General features: G+C 39.0%; 1 protein-coding gene across 5 annotated transcripts; it reads left to right on the forward strand.

The window, feature by feature from the left end:
- Positions 1–461: 461 nt before the first annotated feature.
- LOC118010307 (alcohol dehydrogenase E chain) lies at positions 462–25,576 on the forward strand. 5 transcript variants are annotated; one of them, XM_035004456.1, is made up of 11 exons: positions 466–550; positions 1,375–1,450; positions 5,056–5,131; positions 14,687–14,788; positions 15,277–15,415; positions 16,709–16,796; positions 16,893–17,112; positions 19,290–19,550; positions 21,375–21,510; positions 22,343–22,481; positions 25,409–25,576. In XM_035004456.1, the coding sequence occupies exons 3-11, from the start codon at positions 5,114–5,116 to the stop codon at positions 25,431–25,433; spliced, it is 1,128 nt and encodes a 375-aa protein (XP_034860347.1). In that variant the 5' UTR covers positions 466–550; positions 1,375–1,450; positions 5,056–5,113; the 3' UTR covers positions 25,434–25,576. The 5 variants fall into 5 exon arrangements, with proteins under 5 accessions (XP_034860351.1, XP_034860349.1, XP_034860347.1 ...); XM_035004459.1 differs by having other exon boundaries at positions 5,061–5,131; XM_035004457.1 differs by having other exon boundaries at positions 467–550; positions 1,359–1,450.
- Positions 25,577–25,680: the final 104 nt, after the last annotated feature.

A 25,680-nucleotide genomic window follows, 5' to 3' on the forward strand; every position in this document is an offset into this window, starting at 1 on the left:
GGTCAAGACTCATTGAGTATACACTTAAAATGGATGCATTTTTTTGACATCAATAAAGTTAATTTTAAAATAGATAAGTAAAAACTGCTCAAAAGGGTCCAGAACCCTCAGACCTGAAAATCACCTACTGCTTAAGTGATAATCTTTGGAATGTCCTTGTAGGAGGAGAAGGCACTATGTATCATATAAATAGCTCATGAACTCCTCTAAACCCTTCCTGCTATTTTTATTTAAGCAGGGCAGGACGCGGAGGGGTGGTGCCTTTGAACTCTCTTTTATAGATAAAGGAATATACTGCACTTCAGCTTTTCTTCTAGATTCTACTTTTCCAAGGGCTGAATTTAGACTCAGGAGAAATACTTATTCCTAAAGTTGTTTTTTAGCATTCTTCCGTTCACCTCCCTGCAACTTAGATTCCAGACAAGGCATACCACGAGATACTTACTTTTAACATTAAAGTAAACAAACATTAATTCTGTTTTGAAACTACAGTGACCTACCTTAAGACAACGAGAGTTGGTCAAGATTACCACAATTCCTGGATTTCCAGGTAAGTAGTAAACCATCAGGCTTACATAAGAATGATCTTGCTTTTTTTCTGATTTGCCTTCACTGAAAAGAAAATTTCTTGTATTTGTTGACATGGTAAATGCCTTAAAGAGCTTACCTGGACAACCTTTCACACAGCTGTGCAAACCAGGATTCTTTTTAATTTCCACTTAGCATGCAGTTTAGACCAATAAACAAGTTCTGTCTTTGTTGTTAAGCTAGCAGCGCACAGAATGTCTTCTGGATTGTAAGTCAGGAAAGAAAAAAGAGAGAGAAAAGAAAAAAACACCCAAGTCCACCTTTATGACTGTTAATTTCTACAAATACCAATTTGATTAAAGCTACAGTATAACTATTGCACTTTTCACTTTCTCATTCCAATAATTCTATTTGTTCTTATGCAGTGGCCTATTTAAAGGTTATTGCAAGTTTTATACAAATAAAACTTCAATACAGTTACCACTTTCAGATCTTTCAGTGACTAGTTAATTAAGGTTTTGTAATAATCATTTCCTAACAAAATTAAATATTTAAATATTAGGTAGTTATTGAATATAGACTTTGATTCATTCTAATTCAGCTTCTGAGAGTAATTTTCTTATGAGCCTGTCAAATTTAAAAAATCACATTAGCCTTTGCTCTTTCTAATCCTAGACCAGCTTACATTATTCACAAAGTAGTAAAGGTTAGCTAAGTGATATTCTGTAGTACTCTTTACAGTTAATTGTCACAGTATCACTGAAATAGGTCACAACTACCAAAACTACTGGGTAAGCAATTAACAAGTGCTAACTCTTGAAACTCTGAAGTTTGCTTTCTTCCAAGGAAGCCTTTTGCAGCTGACTAAATCCAGGTCCCACCCAGGGTGTCCACAAGCCTCTGTTCTGGCTCACATTCAAGGGTAAGTAGGGCGATCCCATAATTAACCATCTGAACTAGCACACTTTTGAAAGCAAGGGGCAAGCTATTAATAATCACGCTGGGACAACAGTCAATGTCTCTGGCAAACTGAGATGTGTTATTATTGAGCTAGCACGTTCAAGCTGTAGCACAGGTCTCAGCTGGACCATGAACTTATCAGTCATCATAGAAATATCATTCACAGTTTCTCAGGAGACCAACAGGCATGGTAAGCAAAAAAAAAAAAAAAAATCAGGGCTCCTGTTTCCATGAATATAAGATGCGTAAATTCACAGGTGACAATTTGGGGGCAAACCAGCCAAAGTAGAAGTTCTTAATCTTAGAAATCAAATTTTTCATTGCCGGGAGGCCTCAGGGTGCTCTGAGCCAGTGCCCTGCTGCTCATCACCCCAGGCTTGAATTCCAGCGCACCTCTCACCCCAGCCCTGGAACTGCAGATGAAGAGCCAGGGCCAGGCTGGCAGGTACCCCCAGCCCCTAGGAGGACTGTGCATGCTCTGCAAGCCCTGCCTATGCTGCCTTCATTTTAAGAGAAGGTTTGAAACTGGAGGGAGCACAAACACAAAGAGATGGAAAAAGGGCAAAAGGGGCCGGAGAGAGAAAATGACAGTAGTGTATCAACACATTCAATATCGGAGGAGTTCCAGAATGAATGAAAGAACAGACAAGGCAGGGCGGGAGGGGAGGGAAGGAAGAGAGAGTATTAATGAAAAAGTTTAAGTAAATTTTCTAGGACTGAAAAGTTAATCCTCATTTTTTTAAAAGCCACAGCATGCCAGTAAAACGGATAAAAATACACCCACCCAGAACAGATCATTGCAAAACTGCAGGCTACTGGGGATAAACAGAACATGCTACAAGCTCCCAAAGACAATGTGAAGGAGGAGGAAGGAAGGAGCAGGGAAGGAAAGGGTTGGAGTGTGTGGCCACAAGCCAGGGAATGCGGCAGCCACCAGAAACTGGAAAAAGCATGGAATGGATTCTCTCTTGGAACCTCTGCTGACGCTTGATTTCAGCCCAGTGATACTGACTTCAGATCTTGGGCCTCCAGAACTGGGGGAAAATAAACCTCCATTGTGTTAAGCCCTCAGTTTGTGATCATTTGTTACAGTGGCCCCAGGAATCAAGTACAGCAGGTTGCCCCAGAGACAGAGCACACCCAGGCCGTTCTGGAGCAAGTCCAAGACTCCAGGCAGGATTTCTCTACAAGACAAAATTGGTGGGATACTTGATCACCTATTTGTCTTAAGTGGAGAATTAGACCGCTGGAGATGCTATGGGCATTGAATTGGTTGTAAGTATAAAGACAAAACCAAGCTAGTTTTTTAAAAACCCAGTATTTGGGGCACCTGGGTGGCTCAGTCGGTTGAGCGGCTGCCTTTGGCTCAGATCATGATCCCTGAGTTCTGGGATCAAGTCCCCAGTCGGGCTCCCTGCTCAGCGGGAGCCTGCTTCTCCCTCTGCCTGCCACTCCCCCTGCTTGTGTGCACTCTCTCTCTCTGTCAAATAAATAAATAAAATCTTTTTAAAAATTAAAAAAATTAAAAACCCAATATTTAACCCTAGGGGAAAACAGGATTGTTTAGGTAAAGGGAAAAAAAAAAAACAACATTGCAAACTACACAGCTCACCTGTAAGCAGCATTTACGTAGTCCTAATAATATAAATTATTGTTACTCCTTCCGGAAGCAGAAGAGAAATAGAGTATTTTTGTGGTAATGACTGCCCCAAATTTTCATCCTCCAAAATGGGAAGTTAATAGAAATGCCCAAAGAAAAACCAAGTTAGGAATGTAGGCATGCAACTTAGAGATGTGGAAATAAAAAACAAAATAATAAGTTTCAAATGTTGAGAGCAGTGGCTTCTAGGGAAGAGTAAATGTAGGAAGAATTAGGAAAGTCAATACTGCTGCTTCTCTTAAGAGGCTTTGTAAAAAAAAAAAAGAAAAATGCATACATATAGGCACGTATAATTTTGGTAAAAATGAAAATGAAAAAATCAAAAACTAGAAAAATGATGGAGACAAAAGAGTTGGTTATATTCTAGGACTCATAGAATACAAAATAAAGAGAATTCTAAAACAAATTTCACAGCCTTGTGCAAATAGGTGTATATGGCTGAGCATAACACTTTAGTGACTTTATAAGGATTCAAAAGCTACTATATTTTGAACACCTTGCAAGTGCTCCGGAAAACTACTGGAAGGCACATGGAGGTGTGCGAAACATTGCAGATCGGGCCTACATTCAATCTATAATAGCAAAGAGCAACTGGGCCCTGTCAGTCTTCTATTGACTTCTCCTCTGTTGATGATTACGGATATTTTCCTTCTCAACCTCCTTAAACATACTCATTCCAGTGCTTTCTATGTCAGCAAACTGTGACCATTACAAAGACATCAACTCAGTCTGTGTAAATACTTTTGTTTACTTGAGAATATGCTTCCAGGACCACTCTTGGTGACAAGAACTATATCAGCTTCCAGTTAAGGAAATCGAAAACTGTATTTCAAACAAAGTGGATTTAATAGAGAACACTGATTGCACAATTGTTGGAAAGCTGAAAGAAAGAGCACCAAAGTCATGCTGAAGCCACACAGAACATTAAGAACATTCAGTCCCTAGAGTGCCTGGAGAACAAAAAGAAAGTGGTAAGGTTGTCAGCACTGAAACCTCAGTGAGTAGCTAATATTCATCGAAGGTTGCCCTATTTCAGGCTCCCTGTTAAGCGCCTTAAAAGGATGATCTCAGTTTTCCTCAGACAACTCCTTGAGGAGCTTAGTCATCCTCATTTTATAAATAAGAAAACTAAAGCCAAAGACAGTTAAGTGCACACAGCTGGTAAGGATAGGGTCTGCCTGAATCCAACAATGGGGTCTGCCATGCCAGAACCACCGCTCCAAACTCCCTGTTGGCACAGGCAGAGGCCACCTCTTACCCATCACTGCCCCCCACTGTGCCCAGCTGAGTGCCTGGACCAGGGAGGTGTGCAGTCAGTGCTGATTTCCGTCGCATGGAGCAGAAATGCCAGAGATGGTGAGCACCTCTGCTGAGACTGACAGCTGTCTGCACTGCAGTGACTTCTCCGCTGTGAAAAGAATGCTAAATCAAACATGTTCCTCTGGCTCGAAGCACTCTCTGTCCTACATCATTTGTGCTGCTTCCTTACTTCTCTTCTCTGAATGCAATATGTGGATTAGAAGTTCTCTTCTCTGAATGCAATATGTGGATTAGAAGTTCTCTGAATGCAATATGTGGATTAGAAGAAGTGCACACAACGGGAAAACAGAACTCTGAACACCCTGTGTGGGGCTGAGAGATAAGAAATATAGAATCCAGGAAAAAGAGGGAGATTAAAATGTTATGTGTAGGGAAATATTTAACCTGATGAAATCAAGATATTAATTGAAATTGGCATATTGCAAACAAAGTCAAGGTTTGAACGCTGGCTCAGTGACCTTTTCTTTCTGATTTCACTTCGCTGGAGAATAAGCTGAGGGGTGTGGCTTAAAGACCAGATCACGTGTGTGTAATGGGTTGTTAACTCAAGCAAACAATCTGTGTAATATGTCAACTTTCTGTACTAGAGCAGAAAAGAGTCTGTAAGAATTCACCAGTCTCCTGGCCTGAAGACAAAACGGAATCATGAGCACAGCAGGAAAAGTAAGCAAAAAAAGTTTTTTTACTTTTGGGGAAATAGTGTATAATACCCAAAGAAATATACTATTAATGAATAATTTAAAATTTACATATAAATTAGAAACAATATACACTGAAATACAATATACACTATATGCTTCAATATGCAATTCTACTAAATTACAATGAAAATAGGCTACTCCTCTGTTAAGAGTGTTTTATAGACTGTGACAACACTGGGACATATTTCTTATAAACTATTTTGAAGTATAAATACATTTATAGTTGAGTTTCACAACACTTTTTCTAAAAAAATTTCGCTCTTCATACAGCTGAGTTTCCTGTCTGAATTTAACTTTAAAGGTTATACAATGGCAATTTAATGTTTCCTATAACATTTGCTGTAACTTGTGGAGGTCATGCAAGAGGCCAAAAGTGCCTTCATGAAATAATGCAAAACATCTGTTTATGCATTGTCTCTCTGTATGTTCAATTAAAAGGAAAAAATAATTTTCAAATTGTCTTAATAATTGGTTTAGGCAAAGCTTCATGTAAAAACCAATGGAGTTTTTTTTCTGTTGAATTGGGTGATCTTTAAATTTAATTTCTACTTCTTAAAAAAAAAAAAGCTATTCCTAAATATCTTTATCAAGAATGAATAGCATCTGTATCTAATAAAGTCTTTACTTCCTATATTAATGTGCAATATATTAATAATGAGCTATGGCCAATCATGAATAATTTGCAAACCTAAAATTCTATGTTTTTGTTTTGTTTTGTTTTTTAAGATTTTTATTTATTTATCAGAGAGAGAGAGAGACAGAGGCAGGCAGAGGGAGAAGCAGGCTTCTTGCTGAGCAAGGAGCCCGATGTGGGACTCGATCCCAGGACCCTGGGATCAGGACCTGAGCCGAAGGCAGCCGCTTAACCGAATGAGCCACCCAGGCATCCCTAAAATTCTATGTTTTTAATCAAAAAGTTATCTTTATATTAAGAAACCATAATTTAAATGTGTTATTTTTTGTAATCATATTTTTAGGAACACAGGGCAGTTAGATCTGACAAAAGTTCTACGAGAGGAGTTTGATTCAGAGGGCTTTATCCTTCGAAGCTTACTATGAAATCTCTTAAAAAAGGCATACTGATTTCAAAGCATTAGAATCAAGGTTAAGCAAGCCAACATCAACATGCAAATTCTGAATTAAAAGGGTCCTATTGTGGCATAATCCAGGAAATTTCCATAGAAATCCTATGGAAGAATATCTTCCCTTTTTTTTTTTTTTTACAAAAAAATAATAACAGTGATATGGTTTGAATCACTTAATAGCACTGGGAACACAGATAATTGATTCTAAGTCTTCCATGGATTCATGTTTATTTGTTCAATGTGCTCGCAGGGACAGAGAAACGCATGTGGTCATTCAACATAAGCAATTCATGTTGTTCACTCAATTACAAAAACCTGTGCAACTCCTTCCAATACATGTGTTATGTTAGGAGTGGATCACACAATATACTATCTTGCTATGATAACTTAAAGATTCTGAGGTTTCTACACACACTGTGACACAACACTCCTGTATCAGTAAGATCAGCAGGAAACCACACAGGTCGCCAACCGTCGGTTTTCTCCTTGCAACTCTCTTTATTTTCATTCATTACTGGTTGGCCTTTACAATGACATTACATTTCAAATGAAGAAGAGTTAGGAAAAAGGAAAATTAAATATGCCAAAACTCAGCTTAAAAGAAGGGTCAGAGAGCAAAAGTGTAAACTAAATGAACACAATCCTCCCCCTTCGGATGCCATATCAGTCACTTTTAGCTTTGTGACAACACCATTTTTGTTTACCCTTCCTGTATTATATTCTCCTCAAATGTTAAGAGATAATAATGATACCTATTTTATAAGGTGGTTGTGAGAATTTAATAAATTAATACTGTAAAGCACTTAGAATAGTGCCTGGTACATAGAAATACTTCAATAAATGTTAGTCACTGCTATTATTATTGTTGCTGTTATTATTATTTAACCTTTGTTAATCTTTCACTACCCATGGGGTAGTAAAAAAATAAAGTTGGGTGATTTTTTTTTTTTTTAAGTTGGATTGATCTTAATTCTCTGGACAGCCAGCTTTGTGACTTAGGGAAAATTACTCAGTTAATTACTGAGTCAATTGAGCCTCAATCTTTTTATCTGTAAAATAAGACCAAAAATTCAATAATATTTCCTTGGTAGCATCATTGTGAGGTTTAAAGATCAAGCATGTAACTCGCCCAGAACAGAACCCTATAATTAGGATCTATCTACCATTAGTGTATTATTTCCAAGAACTTTCACATTTTTGTGGCATTGATCATAGCAAAAACCTTGCAAGGTTTTGTGGGAGGATTTGACATATAAATAATGAAAATGAATTGTCAAAAGGATAAATTTCTTTTTTTTTTTTTTTTTAAGATTTTATTTATTTATTCATGAGAGACAGAGAGAGAGAGAGAGGCAGACGGAGAAGCAGGCTCCCAAGGAGCAGGGAGCCCGATGCGGGGCTCGATCCCAGGACCCTGGGACCATGACCTGAGCCGAAGGCAGACGCTTAACCATCTGAGCCACCCAGGCGCCCCCAAAAGGATAAATTTCTATTGAAGATTTTTTTTTATCATATTTGCAATTATGCCAGTTCTTTCGAGGAAAAACTCCCTTAACTGTATAAGCTTTGCAACAAAGAAGACAGGTTTTATATTACATTCCCAAGCACTAAGAACATGCTTTCAACTTCTTATTTTTCAGAACCTTCATGGGTAAGCTGTGCTAGCTAGAAATTCCAGCACACCATTCTCTCATTTTTAAATATAAACGTGCATGTGTGGGTATGTGTGAGTGGGTGTATACAGCTGTAACTTCTGCAATTTTTGTTGCAAATCTAATCTGGAAGGAATTTCTACACATAAATTTGATGAAAACAGCACTACCAAAGCTAACTGTCAAATGAGTGATGCAAACAAGTAGCACACACAAGCAGTAGGGAAAACAAAGTCAAAGGAAGAGAACAGGCAAATAGAGAAAGAGAAGGCATCCTCGACAGGAAGGCAAATGTGCAAATGAAATCATAAAGTTAGATTGTTTGGGCTTCAGCAGAGAATTGAGCAAGAGGGCAATAGATTTTATGTGAACAGCACTATACCTGTCAGCAAAATTATGTTGATTTAGAACTTCATGCACTAGCCAACAGTTGTGGGTAAACAATCAATTTAAGGACCACATTAAGAAATATCAGGAAGAGGGAGGAGGGAAAGACGGTGGAGTAGGGGACCCTATTTCAACTGGTCCCCGGAATTGGGCTGGATATCTACCAGACCACTCTGAGCACCCACAAAACCAGCCTGAGATGTAAGAAGATCTGGATCTCTACAAACAATATCCTAGGCAGTTGGTTTTGAGGTACGAAGAGGGGAGCCGTGATTCTGCGGGCAGATATCGGAGGATAAACGGCAGCGGGAGAGTGCCTGGCCGTGGGGATCCTACACCGCCGGTGAGCGACAGCCTCATGCGCTGCGGACGGGCACGGACGGGCACAGACTCGCAGACCAGTAGTGGCAGGAAAAGGACTCTAGGGCAGCCCCTGGGGCGGATACCTGGAGCGCTGGGGTCGCACCTGCAAACTGCAGCCCCTGGACGGAAACCCAGATTGGTGGGGTCGCACACGTGAACTGGGAGCAGCTGGCGGTTTCAGAAGCACAAAGGGCAGAGACGTGCCCCGACCTGGAGGCAGGACTGGGGGCGCTGTGGAGGGACGCACAACTCAGGATGCTGCAGTTTATGGCAGCATGGACAGAAACGGAGACGGTGTGGCCTGGAGAGCTCAGTGAAGGACGGACTGCAGTCTCTCTGCTCTGAGGCAGACGGTTGGAAATGGTCTCTTCTGCTCTCACTCGCAGAAGAGAAGTGGAAAGCCACCAGAGAAAGCCGCCAGAGAACAAAAGCCCCAAAGACTGATTCCAGCTGAGCCCATCCCCCGCCACAGGGGGGCAGGGCAACACCACCCAAACAGGGTTACCTGAGTAACAGCGTAGCAGGCCCCTCCCGCAGAAGACAGGCTGGGAAAACAAGAGGCCAGCAACCCTAAGGTCCCAAGAAAACAGGTACATCTTGCTTGGGGTTCTGGTCAATAATTTGGACTCTATACATTCCCTCAAACATCCATCAACAGAATGACTAGGAGGAGGAACCCCCAAAACAGGAAAGACTCAGAGATTATGACTTATGCTGCAGATTTACAAATGGATGCAGATATAACCAAGATGTCGGAGATGGAATTCAGGCTAGCAATTGTGAAGACAATGGCTAGAATGGAGAAATCAATTAATGGCAACATAGAGTCTCTAAGGGCAGATATGAAAGCTGAATTGACAGAACTTAAAAATGCTATCAATGAGATCCAATCCAATCTAGATAATCTAACAGCTAGAGTAACTGAGGCAGAAGAGCGAATAAGCGACCTGAAAGACAATATAATAGATAAAAAGGGAAAAGTAAAGGCCAGGGAAAAACAACTCAGAATCCATGAAAATAGAATCAGAGAAATAAGTGACACCATGAAGGGTTCCAATGTCAGAATCATTGGAATCCCGGAGGGAGTGGAGAGAGAGAGAGGACTAGAAGATGTATTTGAGCAAATCATAGCTGAGAACTTCCCTCATCTGGGGAATGAAAGAAACATTAGCATCCTAGAGGCAGAGAGGACCCCTCCCAAGATCAAGGAAAACAGGCCAACACCCCGGCATGTAATAGTAAAACTTGCAAATCTTAGAACCAAGGAAACCATCTTAAGGGCAGTTAGGGGGAAGAGATTCCTTCCATACAGAGGGAGGAACATCAGAATAACGTCAGACCTATCCACAGAGACCTGGCAAGCAAGAAAGGCCTGGAAAGACATATTCAGGGTACTAAATGAGAAGAACATGCAGCCAAGAATACTTTATCCGGCAAGGCTGTCATTCAGAATGGATGGAGAGATGCAGAGCTTCCACGACCAGCAGAAACTGAGAGAATATGTGACCCCTAAGCCGGCCCTGCAAGAAATATTAACGGGGGTTCTATAAAAGGAGAAAGACCCCAAGAGTGATATAGAAAAGAAATTTACAGGGACAATCTATAAAAACAATGTCTTCACAGGCAACATGATGACAATTCATTCATATCTTTCAATAATCATTCTCAACGTGAATGGCCTAAACGCTCCCATAAAACGGCACAGGGTTGCAGATTGGATAAAAAGACAGGACCTATCCATATGCTTTCTATAAGAGACTCATTTTGAACCTAAAGATACATCCAGACTGAAAGTGAAGGGATGGAGATCCATCTTCCATGCCAGCAGATCTCAAAAGAAAGCTGGGGTAGCAATTCTTATATCAGACAAATTAGATTTTAAACTAAAGTCTGTAATAAGAGACACAGAAGGACACTATATCATTCTTAAAGGGTCTATCCAACAAGAAGATCTAACAATTGTGAGTATCTACATCCCCAACATGGGAGCAGCCATCTACATAAGCCAACTGTTAACCAAAATAAAGAGTCATATTGATAACAATATGTTAATTGTAGGAGACCTCAATACTCCACTCTCAGCAATGGACAGATCATCTAAGCAGAAAATCAACAAGGAAACAAGAGCTTGGAATGATACATTGGACCAGATGGACCTCACAGATATTTACAGAACATTCCACCCTGAAACAACAGAATACTCATTCTTCTCAAGCACGCATGGAACTTTCTCCAGAAGAGACCACATACTGGGTCACAAATCAGGTCTCAACCGATACCAAAAGATTGAGATTATTCCCTGCATATTCTCAGACCACAATGCTTTAAAACTGGAACGCAATCACAAGAAAAACTTTGGCAGAAATTCAAACACTTGGAAGCTAAAGACCACTCTGCTCAAGAGTGTTTGGGTCAACTAGGAAATCAAAGAAGAACTTCAACAGTTCATGGAAACCAATGAGAATGAAAACACATTGGTCCAAAACCTATGGGATACTGCAAAGGCGGTCCTAAGGGGGAAATACATAGCCATCCAAGCCTCACTCAAAAAAGAAAAATCCCGAATTCACCAACTAACTCTACACCTTAAAGAAGTAGAGAAAAAGCAACAAACGATGCCTAAGCCACACATTAGAAGAGAAATAATTAAAATTAGAGCAGAAATCGATGAATTAGAAACCAGAAACACAGTAGATCAGATCAACGAAACTAGAAGTTGGTTCCTTGAAAGAATTAATAAGATCTATAAACCACTGGCCAGATATCCAAAAGAAAAGAGAAAGGACCCAAATTAATAAAATTATGAATGAAAGGGGAGAGATCATGACTAACACCAAGGAAATAGAAACAATTATTAGAAATTATTATCAACAACTCTATGCCAATAAACTGAGCAATCTGAATGAAATGGAGGCCTTCCTGGAAACCTATAAGCTCCCAAGACTGAAACAGGAAGAAATTGACAACCTGAATAGGCCAATAACCAGTAACGAGATTGAAGCAGTGATCAAAAACCTCCCAAAACACAAGAGTCCAGGGCCTGATGGATTCCCTGGGGAATTCTACCAAATATTCAAAGAGGAAATAATACCTATTCTACTGAAGCTGTTTCAAAAAATAGAAACAGAAGGAAAGCTTCCAGACTCATTCTATGAGGCCAGCATTACCTTAATCCCCAAACCAGGCAAAGACCCCATCAAAAAGGAGAATTTCAGACCAATATCCCTGATGAATATGGATTCCAAAATCCTCAACAAAATCCTAGCTAATAGGATCCAACAATACATTAAAAGGATCATCCACCACGATCAAGTGGGATTTATCCCCAGGATGCAAGGGTGGTTCAACATTTGCAAATCAATCAATAGGATAGAACACATTGACAAGAGGAGGGAGAAGAACCATATGGTCCTCTCAATTGATGCAGAAAAAGCATTTGACAAAATACAACATCCTTTCCTGATTAAAACTCTTCAGAGTATAGGAATAGAGGGAACATTCCTCAAGTTCATAAAATCCATCTATGAAAAACCCACAGCGAATATCACCCTCAATGGGGAAAAGCTGAGAGCCTTTCCCTTAAGATCAGGAACACGTCAAGGATGCCCACTCTCGCCACTATCGTTCAACATAGTACTAGAATCCTAGCAACAGCAATCAGACAACAAAAAGAAAAAAAAGGCATTCAAATTGGCAAAGAAGTCAAACTCTCTTTTCACAGGTGACATGATACTTTATGTGGAAAACCCAAAAGACTCCACCCCCAAATTACGAGAACTCATACAGCAATTAAGGAACGTTGCAGGATACAAAATCAATGCACAGAAATCAGTTGCTTTCTTATACACTAACAATGCAACTGTAGAAAGAGAAATTAGAGAATCGATTCCATTTACAATAGCACCAAAAACCATAAGATACCTCAGAATAAACCTAACCAAAGAGGTAAAGGATCTATACTCTAGGAACTACAAAACACTCATGAAAGAAATTGAAGAAGACACAAAAAGATGGAAAAATATTCCATGCTCATGGATCGGAAGAATAAACATTGTTAAAATGTCTCTGCTACCCAGAGCAATCTATACCTTCAATGCAATCCCGATCAAAATTCCAATGACATTTTTCAAAATGCTGGAACAAACAATCCTAAAATTTGTATGGAACCAGAAAAGACCCCAAATCACCAAGGAAATGTTGAAAAAGAAAAACAAAGCTGGGGGCATCACGTTGCCCGATTTCAAGCTATATTACAAAGCTGTGATCACCAAGACAGCATGGTACTGGCATAAAAACAGACATATAGACCAATGGAACAGAATAGAGAACCCAGATATGGACCTTCAACTCTATGGTCAAATAATCTTTGACAAAGCAGGAAAAAACATGCAATGGAGAAAAGACAGTTTCTTCAATAAATGGTGCTGGGAAAATTGGACAGCCACATGCAGAAGAATGAAACTCAACCATTCTCTAACACCATTCACAAAGATAAACTCAAAGTGGATGAAAGACCTCAATGTGGACAGGAATCCATCAAAATCCTAGAGGAGAACATAGGCAGTAACCTCTTTGACATCGGCCACAGCAACTTCTTTCAAGATACATCTCCAAAAGCTAGTGAAACAAAAGCAAAAATGAACTTTTGGTACTTCATCAAGATAAAAAGCTTCTGCACAGTGAAGGAAACAGTCAACAAAACAAAGAGGCAACCCACAGAATGGGAGAAGATATTTGCAAATGACATTACAGATAAAGGGCTGGTATCTGAGATATATAAAGAACTTCTCAAACTCAACACCCAAAAAACAAATAATCAAGTCAAAAAGTGGGCAGAAGATATGAAAAGACACTTCTCTGAAGTAAGACATACAAATGGCTAACAGACACATGAAAAAATGTTCATCATCATTAGCCATCAGGGAAATCCAAATCAAAACCACATTGAGATACCACCTTACACAAGTTAGAATGGCAAAAATGGGCAGGGAAAGAAATAACAAATGTTGGAGAGGTTGTGGAGAAAGGGGAACCCTCTTACACTGTTGGTGGGAATGCAAGTTGGTATAGCCACTTTGGAAAACAGTGTGGAGGTGCCTCAAAAAATTAAATATAGAGCTACCCTATGACCCAGCAATTGCACTACTGGGTATTTACCCCAAAGACACAGATGTAGTGAAAAGAAGGGCCATATGCACCCCAATGTTCAGAGCAGCAATGTCCGCAATAGCCAAACTGTGAAAAGAGCCGAGATGTCCTTCAACAGATGAATGGATAAAGAAGATGTGGTCCATATATACAATGGAATATTACTCAGCCATCAGAAAGGATGAATACCCAACTTTTACATCAACATGGATGGGACTGGAGGAGATTATGCTAAGTGAAATAAGTCAAGCAGAGAAAGTCAATTATCATATGGTTTCACTTATTTGTGGAACATAAGGAATAGCATGGAGGACATTAGGAGAAGGAAGGGAAAAATGGGGGGGCGGAATTGGAGGGAGAGATGAACCATGAGAGACTATGAACTCTGAGAAACAAACAGGGTTTTAGAGGGGAGTGTAGAGGGGGGATTGTTTAGCCCGGTCATGGGTATTAAGGGGGGCACGTACTGCATGGAGCACTGGGTGTTATACGAAAACAATAGATCGTGGATCACCACATCAAAAACCAATGATGTATTGTATGGTGACTAACATAACACAATAAAATTAAAAAAAAATATATCAGGAAGAAACAACCCTTGGAGAAGAAAAACCAACATTAAGATGGTCTAAAAGAATATATTCCCTTTTGTCTCAATGTTTCATTATAGTTAATTCTGTTTCTCTTTCCTTATGTTATTGCGTTGCCTGTTGTTTAAAAGGTATTTTTATTCTCTTTGTAAATGAGAGGTTCTTCATTTCTATGGAACCCTTGTTAGGTTCCAGACATGGGGCTAGATGTTGCACATAAAAAAATGAAAGTCACTCTCCCTGACTTTAAAAGTGGGGAAAAACTGGTATCATCTTTCTATTCAATTTCCAGGTAATCAAATGCAAAGCAGCTGTGCTATGGGAGATAAAGAAACCCTTTTCCATTGAGGAGGTGGAGGTTGCACCCCCTAAGGCCCATGAAGTTCGTATTAAGGTGAAACATTTTTCCATTTCTATTTGGTTTTAGGTTTAAAAAATTCAGAAAATGGTAAAAATGGAAATAAGCAAAAATCCATTAAGAGACACTTTTTATATGGTGATCCAAACAGTGGAATTACATTTATTGTCAAAGAAAGATATAAATACAAATCGTCAAATTTTTAAAAAGGAATCAAAGAGTATATACAATAATCCTAATAAAATAAAAAAGAACTTGTGTGTTTGTACAGGAAAAAAAGTGCAAAGGTATATACATCAAGATGTCAAAATCAATTAGCATCAGATGGTAGAACTTAAGTGACAATTTTCCTAGTGCTAAGCTGCAATTTCTACTTCTATAAAAATGGATACATTCTTGTATATTAAATAAGATTTAAATATTTCAGAAACAATTATTTCACAGACTATTCCAAATTGTTTGATGAGGAAAAGGAAAGGGTCCTAATCTTTTCTAAATCTAATCATCCTCCCTTTACCCTATAGATGGTGGCCTCAGGAATCTGTCGCTCCGATGATCACGTGGTTAGTGGAACGCTCATCACACCTCTCCCTATGATCTTGGGCCATGAGGCAGCCGGCATTGTGGAAAGCATTGGAGAAGGGGTGACTACAGTAAAACCAGGTACAGAATTCACACTTAGGGAATGTACCTCAGTTCAGGACCCCAAGATCATCCAGCCTGGAAAGACCTTGCAGAAGGTCATGGCAGAGCTGGGACTAGAACATAGGTCTCCTCCTTTCTTCCCTCCCTGCCTGACTCAGACATGTGTGTATTCATGCACTCATAAATTCTCTCCTTTAGCAAGTGCCTATTGATGTCAGGCACCAGGTTAGATCCCAGGGACACATAAGGATCGAAATAAATGCAGTGCCTGCCAAAGTTAGAGTTCATAAACAAATAATTTCCATCTTAGTGTTGCTGAGTACTGTCTTCTGTCAGGCCCAAAGAGAACTATAAATGATACAAAATAAGAAAAATTAAGTCTATGTCCTGAGCCTCCAAATCAGTGTATGGAAACTGTTCCTTGCTGATTTCACAAGATGGAAGCCATGAGGCTATGATTAAATCAACATGATCTCCTCTTAGGTGGGAAGAACTTTACCAGTAAATGTGGCCTCTCCCTTACCATATACTTAATTGGCCTGTGAACAGAAAATAATAAAATAAATGATCTGGTTTGAGTTTCAGCTCTTAATATTTCCTTTAGTTAGAAATAAATAAATAATAAATGACACACTTACTTTTCCTTCTACCAAAGCAGAAAAAATAATTTACCAATTAAGTTGCCAGCTACAAACATCCAAAAGTCAGTTTTTATCCTCAAAGAGAGTGCCTAACTCATTGTTGAGGTTGACAGAGGGATTTCTTGAATTCTTCTTTGTCCCATTTTTGTTAGTTTTCCCTTAAAAAACAAAACAAAATGAAAACCCTAAAAGCACAGTCACTTTGAAAAGCCAATACTCATTTTTACTTTGTCCCAAACTATTACAAACTACTGGATCCCCCAGGCATCTGGTGGAATGATGGTAGCCTGATCACAGCTAACATTTATATTTACAGTTACAGTGAGAATATTTAAGGTTTAATTGTCAAGGATTTATGAGATGGTATGTATAAAACCCCCATGAGAAAAGGCACACAACGAAAGAGAACTATTAATACAGGAGCAACAGTCTTTTAAATCCACGTTGTTCCCAATATTTGTATTTCCTCTTTGGGAATCTTCAGGCACATACAAACCCAAACCATTAACGGTGCTGGCAGGCACTGACCAGTGACATGGTGGTGAATGAATTCTATCTCTTGGAGATTTTTCAAAGACACACACCTCTAACACATACACATAAGCTTCCAGTTCTTGCTCTATGAATTCCTGGGTAGAAATTTAAGAAGAATGTGTTTTATACCCTCCAGGTGACAAAGTCATTCCACTCTTTACTCCCCAGTGTGGAAAATGCATTGTTTGTAAACACCCACAAGGCAACTTCTGCTTGAAAAATGAGTAAGTTTCTGATACTCTATTTACACAGCCAATGGATTTGTGCATCAGTTATGTTCCTGTTTCATGCCCTGTGTGTCTATGTGTTGTATTGGCCAGTCTGAGCACACCTCGGGGGATCATGCAGGATGGTACTACCAGGTTCACCTGCAGAGGAAAGCCCATCTACCATTTCATCGGCACCAGCACCTTCTCCCAGTACACGGTGGTGGATGAGATTGCAGTGGCCAAGATTGATGCAGCCTCACCATTGGAGAAAGTCTGTCTCATTGGCTGTGGATTTTCTACTGGTTATGGGTCTGCAATCAACATTGCCAAGGTAGGAACGACAATGGATGATAAAACCGGTTGTACTCGGGTGCCTGGGTGGCTCAGTTGGTTAAGCAACTGCCTTCGGCTCAGGTCATGATCCTGGAGTCCCGGGATCAAGTCCCGCATCGGGCTCCCTGCTCAGCGAGGAGCCTGCTTCTCCCTCTGACCCTCCCCCCTCTCATGTACTCTCTCTCATTCTCACTCTCTCAAATAAATAAATAAATCTTAAAAAAAAAAAAAAAAACGGTTGTACTCAGACTATCAGGAACTAAAAGGACAGCAATTTCTCAAAGTAATCAGAGATCATTTTTCATAGATTTACTGGTAGCTTTCCACCCTGTTACCACAATAACACTGATATACTCTACAAAATTTAGGATATCAGTTATGATTGGGGAAAATGGCTTCAGAAGGAATTGAGGAGCATTTCCTAGAAAATTTGTTTGTCACAGATGAAAAAGCTATTGATGCTTAGTTAAAAAAAGGTAAAGATATAATTTTCAACAATTATTCTTCTATATTTGTTCTTTATGTGATTACTAAGTTTTAGACCTGGGAGCTCATTTAGTAATTTATTGTACTGTAAGCACCAACATGCATCAGGTATAGTAGATTTTGCTAGCTTTTGAGGCAGCAGAAGTAAATGAAGGGGTCACCTCTGAGGAGCATCTAGTCCATGGATCCTCTACTCCCAGAATTAGGATCAACAGTAGATTCCAAAGCCTTATCTGGTACACCTCCAAACCAAGAGTCACCAACCCACCCACTCTGTGGATCCCTATAAGGGAAGTAATGAAGCTTCAATAATGCATTTTGCATTTATTCCAGTCATTAGGGGATTTCACTGTTTACATCTCGCCTCCTGCCATGAACACACACACACACACACACATATACACACAGAGGTCAGAGGTGGTAGATTTTAAAGAGAAATTCTTCAAAGGCTCCTCTTCCCAAAAGGTTGGAAATGTAGCAGTATTCCCTTCATTTTATGAAATGGAGGCCCAAAGACATAAAGCTATTTGCCCAAAATCTCACAGCTGGTTAGTATGAGAGCTGCAACTAGCTTTTCTCTCCAAACTCCGGCTGAATCTTAAACCATGATACATAATTACCTTTACCTTTAAATCACAATCACAAGTCTCAAATTTTTCTAAACAAGGTAAAAAGTGGTATTGTATCCCACAGAATGATTACTTGGGATAGAAGAAATATTTTACCCATGATGAAGGCTGACTATAGCAGTTTAGGTTTACTAACAGTCCCTAGCCAATTTAAATAATTGAGAGCACTTGTTTTCCAAATTTCTGTGGCTCTAGCGCTTAGTCCCTTGTGCAATTACATCATCTGTTTGAGCAGGTGGTCTAACTGAGCCTACACAGAGCAGAAGCTGAGGGAACTTGTAATAATTAATCTCAGCCATTAATAAAATACAGACCAATTTTTCAGTGCATATTGTTTATAAGTATATTCTTAAAAGCAGGGATAATGACCCACAAGATCACAGCAGTCTCAAGCTGTATTATCTTAGTTATCTGTTAAATTTCCCCTGTTCTTAGGCTTTCCTCTAAGCTAAGGATAACTTTTCTATGTTGCACAGCTAATTTCTGCTCTTGTGATACTGTCATGATACTGAAAGTTAATGAACCAAGGAGCTAATTGTTAAGAATTTGATTGGATTATTTTTCAGTATCCCAGAGTAATCTTTTCCACTTATTATTTCATTTCCCAAAACTTGCATTTCTGTGTGTGATATAATAAAGCTGGGTGTCAATGGATTTGAGCTATTAGAGTCTCTTCAAGATGGTAGTCACTGGCATTTAGAGCTTAAAGACCATCCAATCCACTGGCTCCAACCCTGGGCTTCCCATTGGAGTCACCTGGGAACTGGGTCCCACCTACAGAGATTCTGATGGAGTTGGTTACGAGCTGCAACCTGGGCATTGAGATATTTTAAACCTCCCCAGGTGAGTCTAATGTCCAGCAGAGTTTGAGAACCACTCATCTAGTTCAACCCCCCTAATTTAAACATGAAGCAACTAAAGCCAAAAGAGATTTGGCAGAAGGTTGGACCTAAGAGTTTGAATAGCATCTCCATAACGGACAAGGCATGGCATTTTATGCAGCTTAGGCACTTTCTAATAATCATTATTTAATCCATTTTTGCATTTTCTGCAAACACAGGTCACCCAGGGCTCCACCTGTGCGGTGTTTGGCCTTGGAGGGGTCGGCCTGTCTGTGATCATAGGCTGTAAAGCAGCGGGAGCAGCCAGGATCATTGGGGTGGACATCAACAAAGACAAATTTGCAAAGGCCAAAGAGGTGGGTGCCACTGAGTGTATCAGCCCTCAGGACTACAAGGAACCCATCCAGGATGTGCTGAAGGAAATGAGTGGTGGCGGTGTGGATTTTTCATTTGAAGTCATTGGGCGGCTTGACACCATGGTATGTAACAGGAAATACCCTGAGATATCTGCTTCTACATTCCAGAGTGTAGTTTTAGGCATCAGAATATAAATAATATGTATAAATAATATTTTAAAAACTATGAATGGTGATTTTCCATCTCCTGCCAGTTACCTGGGATATTCAGTTTATTCCTATGAGAAATCTTTAATTCCATGAGCTAAGCAAATCTGTCTCAAGTAATAGTTCCCCTTCGAGAGAGGAAAGAGGGTCTTTTTTTTAAAATTAAGCCATTATAAATTTACTTTGTTAACTTTTAGTAAAAAAATCCGAACTCAAGTAAATATAGATAATATAAATTCTGTTTTCAAATTGGCAAGTTTGATTTTCCCCCATTCTTAACAAAAATGGTTTTAACACTTTAACTTTTTTAATATTTTAATAAATTTTCATTTCTTTTCATATATCATACTATGACCAGAGGGAATCATGGCCAATTTTAGACCAGTATCATTTATTAACAGAAAATATTGCATTTTACCATTCACCACACTGCCCCATTCTGCCACAGTAGACAGCACAGTGCCTGGCACATAGTAAGCACCCAATATCTCTGTGTTGGGCTGAATACTTTAGAAAGTCAACAAATTTTTCCACCAAAAAAATTTAAGAGATACATATCTCATAGCACTGTTTATAAATTACATGAGATAATGCATGTAAAATACTTAGCACAGTGCCACCTGTCAGATGGTAAGCTCAATGTTAGCTAGTGCTATTGATATGCAATACTGTTTCTGACCTTACAGTGTTTACAACACCTTTGAAATATACAAAACATTGCTTTCAAATTATTGTAAATATCATCAATTGCAATGAGGAACACATCTCCAGTTATATTCCACCTAACCAGAATTCTCTAGAATCCTACTGAAACAGTCCCCAGAAACAAACGAATCCCCCTTTTGAGGTTCTCCAGTAAATCCCAGCAGTGCTGGTTATAGGGAGCACCACCCTAAGAATAAAGCTCTTTGTAGCCTTGACTTGGGACAATATGCCAACTTCAGATGACTGAAGTTCCAAGAGAATCCAACTTTATTCAAGGTGGTAGCATTTCTCCTTATGCCCTTTTTCTGTTGTTTTCCCTCTATTTTCTTCTGCGAAATTGGATTGTTACTTCACTTAAAGATACCAAATATCTCAGAACAACGGCTGCATGTTCTGAGGTTACCTGGTCTTCTATACATCATACTCCAAAATCAAAGGATTAATCCTTATATATTGCTGGGTGGGGGGAGGGCCTCAAAAATTCTCTTACTATGGAGCATGTTTAAAAACTTGACTGGAGGGGGAAGGCTTTATTTTGAAATTCCAGGAGACCAAAAGTTCCAAGTGAATATCAAGAGACCAATTTTAGTAATGTAATTGACCTTATATCTTGTTTACCATCAAAACACATGGTTCAAAGTACTGAGTTCAAAATATCTACGTGATAAATAAATGAAAAATGACTTAATTCATAGACTGAGAGCAATGTGGTGACAAAATACTACTTTTACTTGAGGAATCAGACTTTATATAGATATGTTTGTAATGATGTTTGCCTCTACTATTTTATAAGGAAGAATTAAGCATGCACAAATTTATTTATCCACTGGTTTCATTAAAAAGAGATTTTCTGGGCATTTCCTAAAACCACAGCACTATTCTAGGCACAATGGGGAATAAAGAAACAAAAGATGTTATCTCTTCCCTCCACACACTCACAATCTAGCTAAATCAATATTGCATGATACTATGTATCATGAGTGAGAACTATCAGAAAATTCACTTTAATGATGCTAAATATTAATTTTATTCTAGCTGGCTGCCTTGTCCTGCTGTCAAGAGTCGTATGGTGTAAGCGTCATTGTAGGAGTACCTCCTAATTCACAAGATCTCTCTATGAACCCCATGTTGCTACTGACCGGACGTACCTGGAAAGGAGCAATTTTTGGTGGTACGTAGTTAGGCTTGATGGCTGAATTCTTATTAACCTCAGGAGGTCTTCCCTTTTACAAGTGACAAAGCCAGGTTTTAAAAAGCAACATGGTTAAAAGTAAATTAAAATCCCTTTGTAGCTATAGGCTCTAAATCAACTACATTTATGGATCTGATGCACACAGAAGGTCCCAAGACACACTGTTTGGTGTTCCCATAAACTAACTAGAATCTTTCCGTACCCTTCTTTTATACCCATGATGGCACAAGGCACTGAAACACCTCATAGGACCCAAGAAATCCACAGCAGTCATTCATGTATGCTCTCATCGCCTAAATTTAGGCAATTGCTAAATTTGCTCCTTGACTTTGGAAATAAGCACCAATAGTATAATTTCTCTATGGGAGAGCTAATAATTAAGGACTCTAGTTTATCTAGGTGGATTAAAAAAAAAAAAGTCTAACCATGGCAAAAGGATATTGAAACACTATCTCTTATTAGCCTCAGTAACAGTAGTCTGTGGGACGTAGCACTTTCTAGAAACTTTCATCTTAATTCTGCTTGGAGGGGCTCCTGGGTGGCTCAGTCCGTTAAGCATCTGCCTTCGGCTCAGATCATGATCCCAGGGCCCTTGGATCGAGCCCCACATCGGGCTCCTTGCTCAGTGGGGAGCCTGATTCTCCCTCTCCCTCTGTCTGCTGCTCCCCCTGCTTGTACTTGCTCTCTGCCTCTCTCTCTCTGTCAAATAAATAAATAAAATCTTTAAAAAAAAATTCTGCTTGGAAATTCTCTTCTCCAATTCTCCTCTTACCCATGGCTGAATCTTACAATGATGTCATTTTCTTTTCAGGCTTTAAGAGTAAAGATTCTGTCCCCAAACTTGTGGCTGATTTTATGGCTAAGAAGTTTCCACTGGATCCATTAATAACCCATGTTTTACCTTTTGAAAAAATAAATGAAGGATTTGACCTGCTTCGCTCTGGAAAGAGGTAGATATTAAATTTCTTTTTTATGGTGGGGATTGGTCAATAGAGAAAAAAGGTGAAAGAATGAAAAAAATACTGGAATGCCTTGTTTCTCCATTGGTAGTTCAGTCTTTGGATATAGAACATTTAAGATGGTATTGTGAGAAACTAAAACAGTTGCTTTGTATTTCCTGTTCTACTGAAACCAAATTATTTTGGTTACAGGGACTCTGAATAATCAGAGCCACTCAGCTTTATTTACAAGAGAATAGTCACCCTTGGAAGGAAAAAGAATCAGAGTCACACAGTCTTAATTATAACCTAAGTCACTGCAGCCTCTGCCTGGCCACCTAAAAAGGTTGACCATTAATGGCTGTAAATTTATATTAAGGACCTATTTCATTATGGGAGGAGGTAGAGCTACCTTGAGATTTTTTTTTCGTAGACAGCTATCACTAATTTTTTCATTAAAAAACACCATTATTATTTTTTTCAGTTTACAAAGAACTTTTCACAACTAAAAATTATAGGCATACCTTAGACATATTGTGGATTCGGTTCCAGACCACTGCAATAAAGCGAATATGCAGTAAAGTGAGTCAAAGGAAGTTTTTGCTTTCCCAGTGCTTATGAAAGTTATTTTTACACTATGCTATAGTCTAGTAAGGGACAATAGCAGTATGTCTAAAAAACAATGTACATACCTTAATTAAAAAATATTGTGTTGCTAAATAATGCTAACCATCATCTGACCTTTCAGTGAGTTGTAATCTTTTTGCTGGTGGAGGGTTGTGCTGGCTGCTGACTGATCAGCATGGGGGTTGCTCAAGTTTGGGGTGACTGTGGCAATTTATTAAAATAAGACAGCAATACAGTTTGTTACATCGATTGGTTCTTCCTTTCACTAGAACACTTAGAGACCACTGTAGTGTTATTAATTGGCCTAATTTCAGTATTGTTGTGTCTCAGGTGATAGGCCCAGGAAAGACATGGAGACAGGGGAATGGCCAGTGGCAGTCAGAATCCACACAATATTTATGGATTAAGTTCATCATCTTCTATGGGCACATTCGTGATAGCCCCAAAACAATTACATAATAGCATGGAAAGATCACTGATCATAGGTTACCATAACAAATATAACAGGAATGAAAAAAGTTTGAAATATTGTAAGAATTACTACAATGTGACCCAGAGACAGGAAGTGAGCAAATGCTGTTGGAAAAAAATAGTACCAGCAGACTTGCTCAACACAGGGTCACCACAAACCTTCAATTCGTAAAAGAACGTAGTATCTGCAAGGAGCAACAGAGTGAGGTGAGCCTTGTTGTAAAGGGGAATGCTCTTTTAAATGCTGAACTCTTATATTTTCTTCGAAGATTAGGAAAATAAGCCAATTCCATTTCCTACCTCTAACATTTAACTATAATGACCACCTAAAAAGAATTTTGTCATCTGCATTTCCACATGAGGTGCAACTTGTAATAGGCAGTTGTAGCTAACTCCCACCTTCTAGGAGCATCACCCACACTTTTTCTGCTATCTCATACTTCTCATGAGGTTTTCAACTTTAAATAGAAGTTCTTAAGCACCCACACACATAACATATTATACTGGGCTGTCTGACAAATCTTATCGAGAGCACCAGATTACATCCTTTCTGGAAAGCAATTTGGTTAATCTGCATCAGAAACCCTTAAAAAAAAAACCTAGGTCCCTTGTCCCAGCAATTCCATTTCTGGGAAGCTATTCTACAGAAATAATCAGAGAATCAAATACACATCTATTTAAGCACGCCCATCTATGCAAGAAAATATTAACACTATCTCTAGGTGTGGGATTACAGGTAATTTTTACTTTTTTTTTTTTAAGATTTTGTTTTTATTTATTTGTCAGAGAGAGAGAGAGGGAGAGAACACAAGCAGGGGGAGTGGCAGGCAGGGGGAGAAGCAGGTTCCCTGCCAAGCAGGGAGCCCGACGCGGGACTCGATCCCAGGACTCTGGGATCCTGCCCTGAGCTGAAGGCAGACACTTAACCGACTGAGCCACCCAGGCGTCCTAATTTTTACTTTCTTCTTCACACTATCTCTCAGTTTCTAAAATTACATATATTTTCCTTATTAAATATAAGTATATATATATATATTTTTTAAGGTAAAAAGACCATTTTTTTCTAAAAGTTTATATCCATCAGAAGATAGTTTTTAGGAAGGCCATTGGTTCCAGTGTAAATGCTAAATTTCTGATCTCCATAAGAATGAAGTTTCTGAATACAAATCAACTTTATTATATATTTCTAAGAATCCTTCAACATTTCTTTATCAAAGCTCTATGAAGCCTTCAAGATGGTCTTTATTACATTACGGTTCCTTCCAGCAAGTTATCTATCATCTTGTAATTTGTGCAACTTTATATTGAGGTTTAAATTCCCACACCCCACACTAGATATGTGACCTAGAACAAGTTATAACCCCCTCTCTCAGTATTTTTAATCTCTAAAATGGAAACATTAGGACCTGCCTGATAGCATGGTTGTTTCAGTTGAGGTTTCAATGATAAAATGCACAAAAAGCATCTACAGATTATGTGACAAATAGCAAGCACTTATTACATGTCATTACCCATTGTTGTTTTGTATTATTATGCCAGATATGCATGCTCTCAAAAGTGATTTTTTGAGGATGTTCATATATAATGAAGCCTAAATGGCAGTCATATTCAGGATGTTATGACTGAGCTCAAGGCAGTAGAACACACAAGAAAGAACCAGCAAAAGGGGACCCACTGTACTACTTTACTTGACATGAATGCACAGGGATGCAAATGAAGTAGTGGAACCACAGATAGCTTTTCACTGAGACAGCAGTGAATGTTCCTTGGACTCTCACGTGGAAGAGTGTGGGTTATCTGAACATTAAAACAATTAATATATCTTTTATTTCCTGTTGTAGCATCCGCACCATCCTAACATTCTGAGACCATACAAATGCCTTCACTTGCAGCAGTCTTTTGGTTCCTGCACCTTCTGGAACGAGCAACCAAACAACATCACTCATTCTGTTCTTCAGAGATGCAGTCAATAAATCATGCATGAGAGCTATCCAAAAGAAACAAAAATTCATATGAAATCCTTTTTCAAGACAAACGAGCAACCAAACAACATCACTCATTCTGTTCTTCAGAGATGCAATCAATAAATCATGCATGAGAGCTATCCAAAAGA

This window comes from Mirounga leonina, unplaced genomic scaffold, assembly GCF_011800145.1.
Source record: "Mirounga leonina isolate KUSES-001 unplaced genomic scaffold, KU_Mleo_1.0 Mir_129, whole genome shotgun sequence".
Taxonomy (NCBI): Eukaryota; Metazoa; Chordata; class Mammalia; order Carnivora; family Phocidae; genus Mirounga; species Mirounga leonina.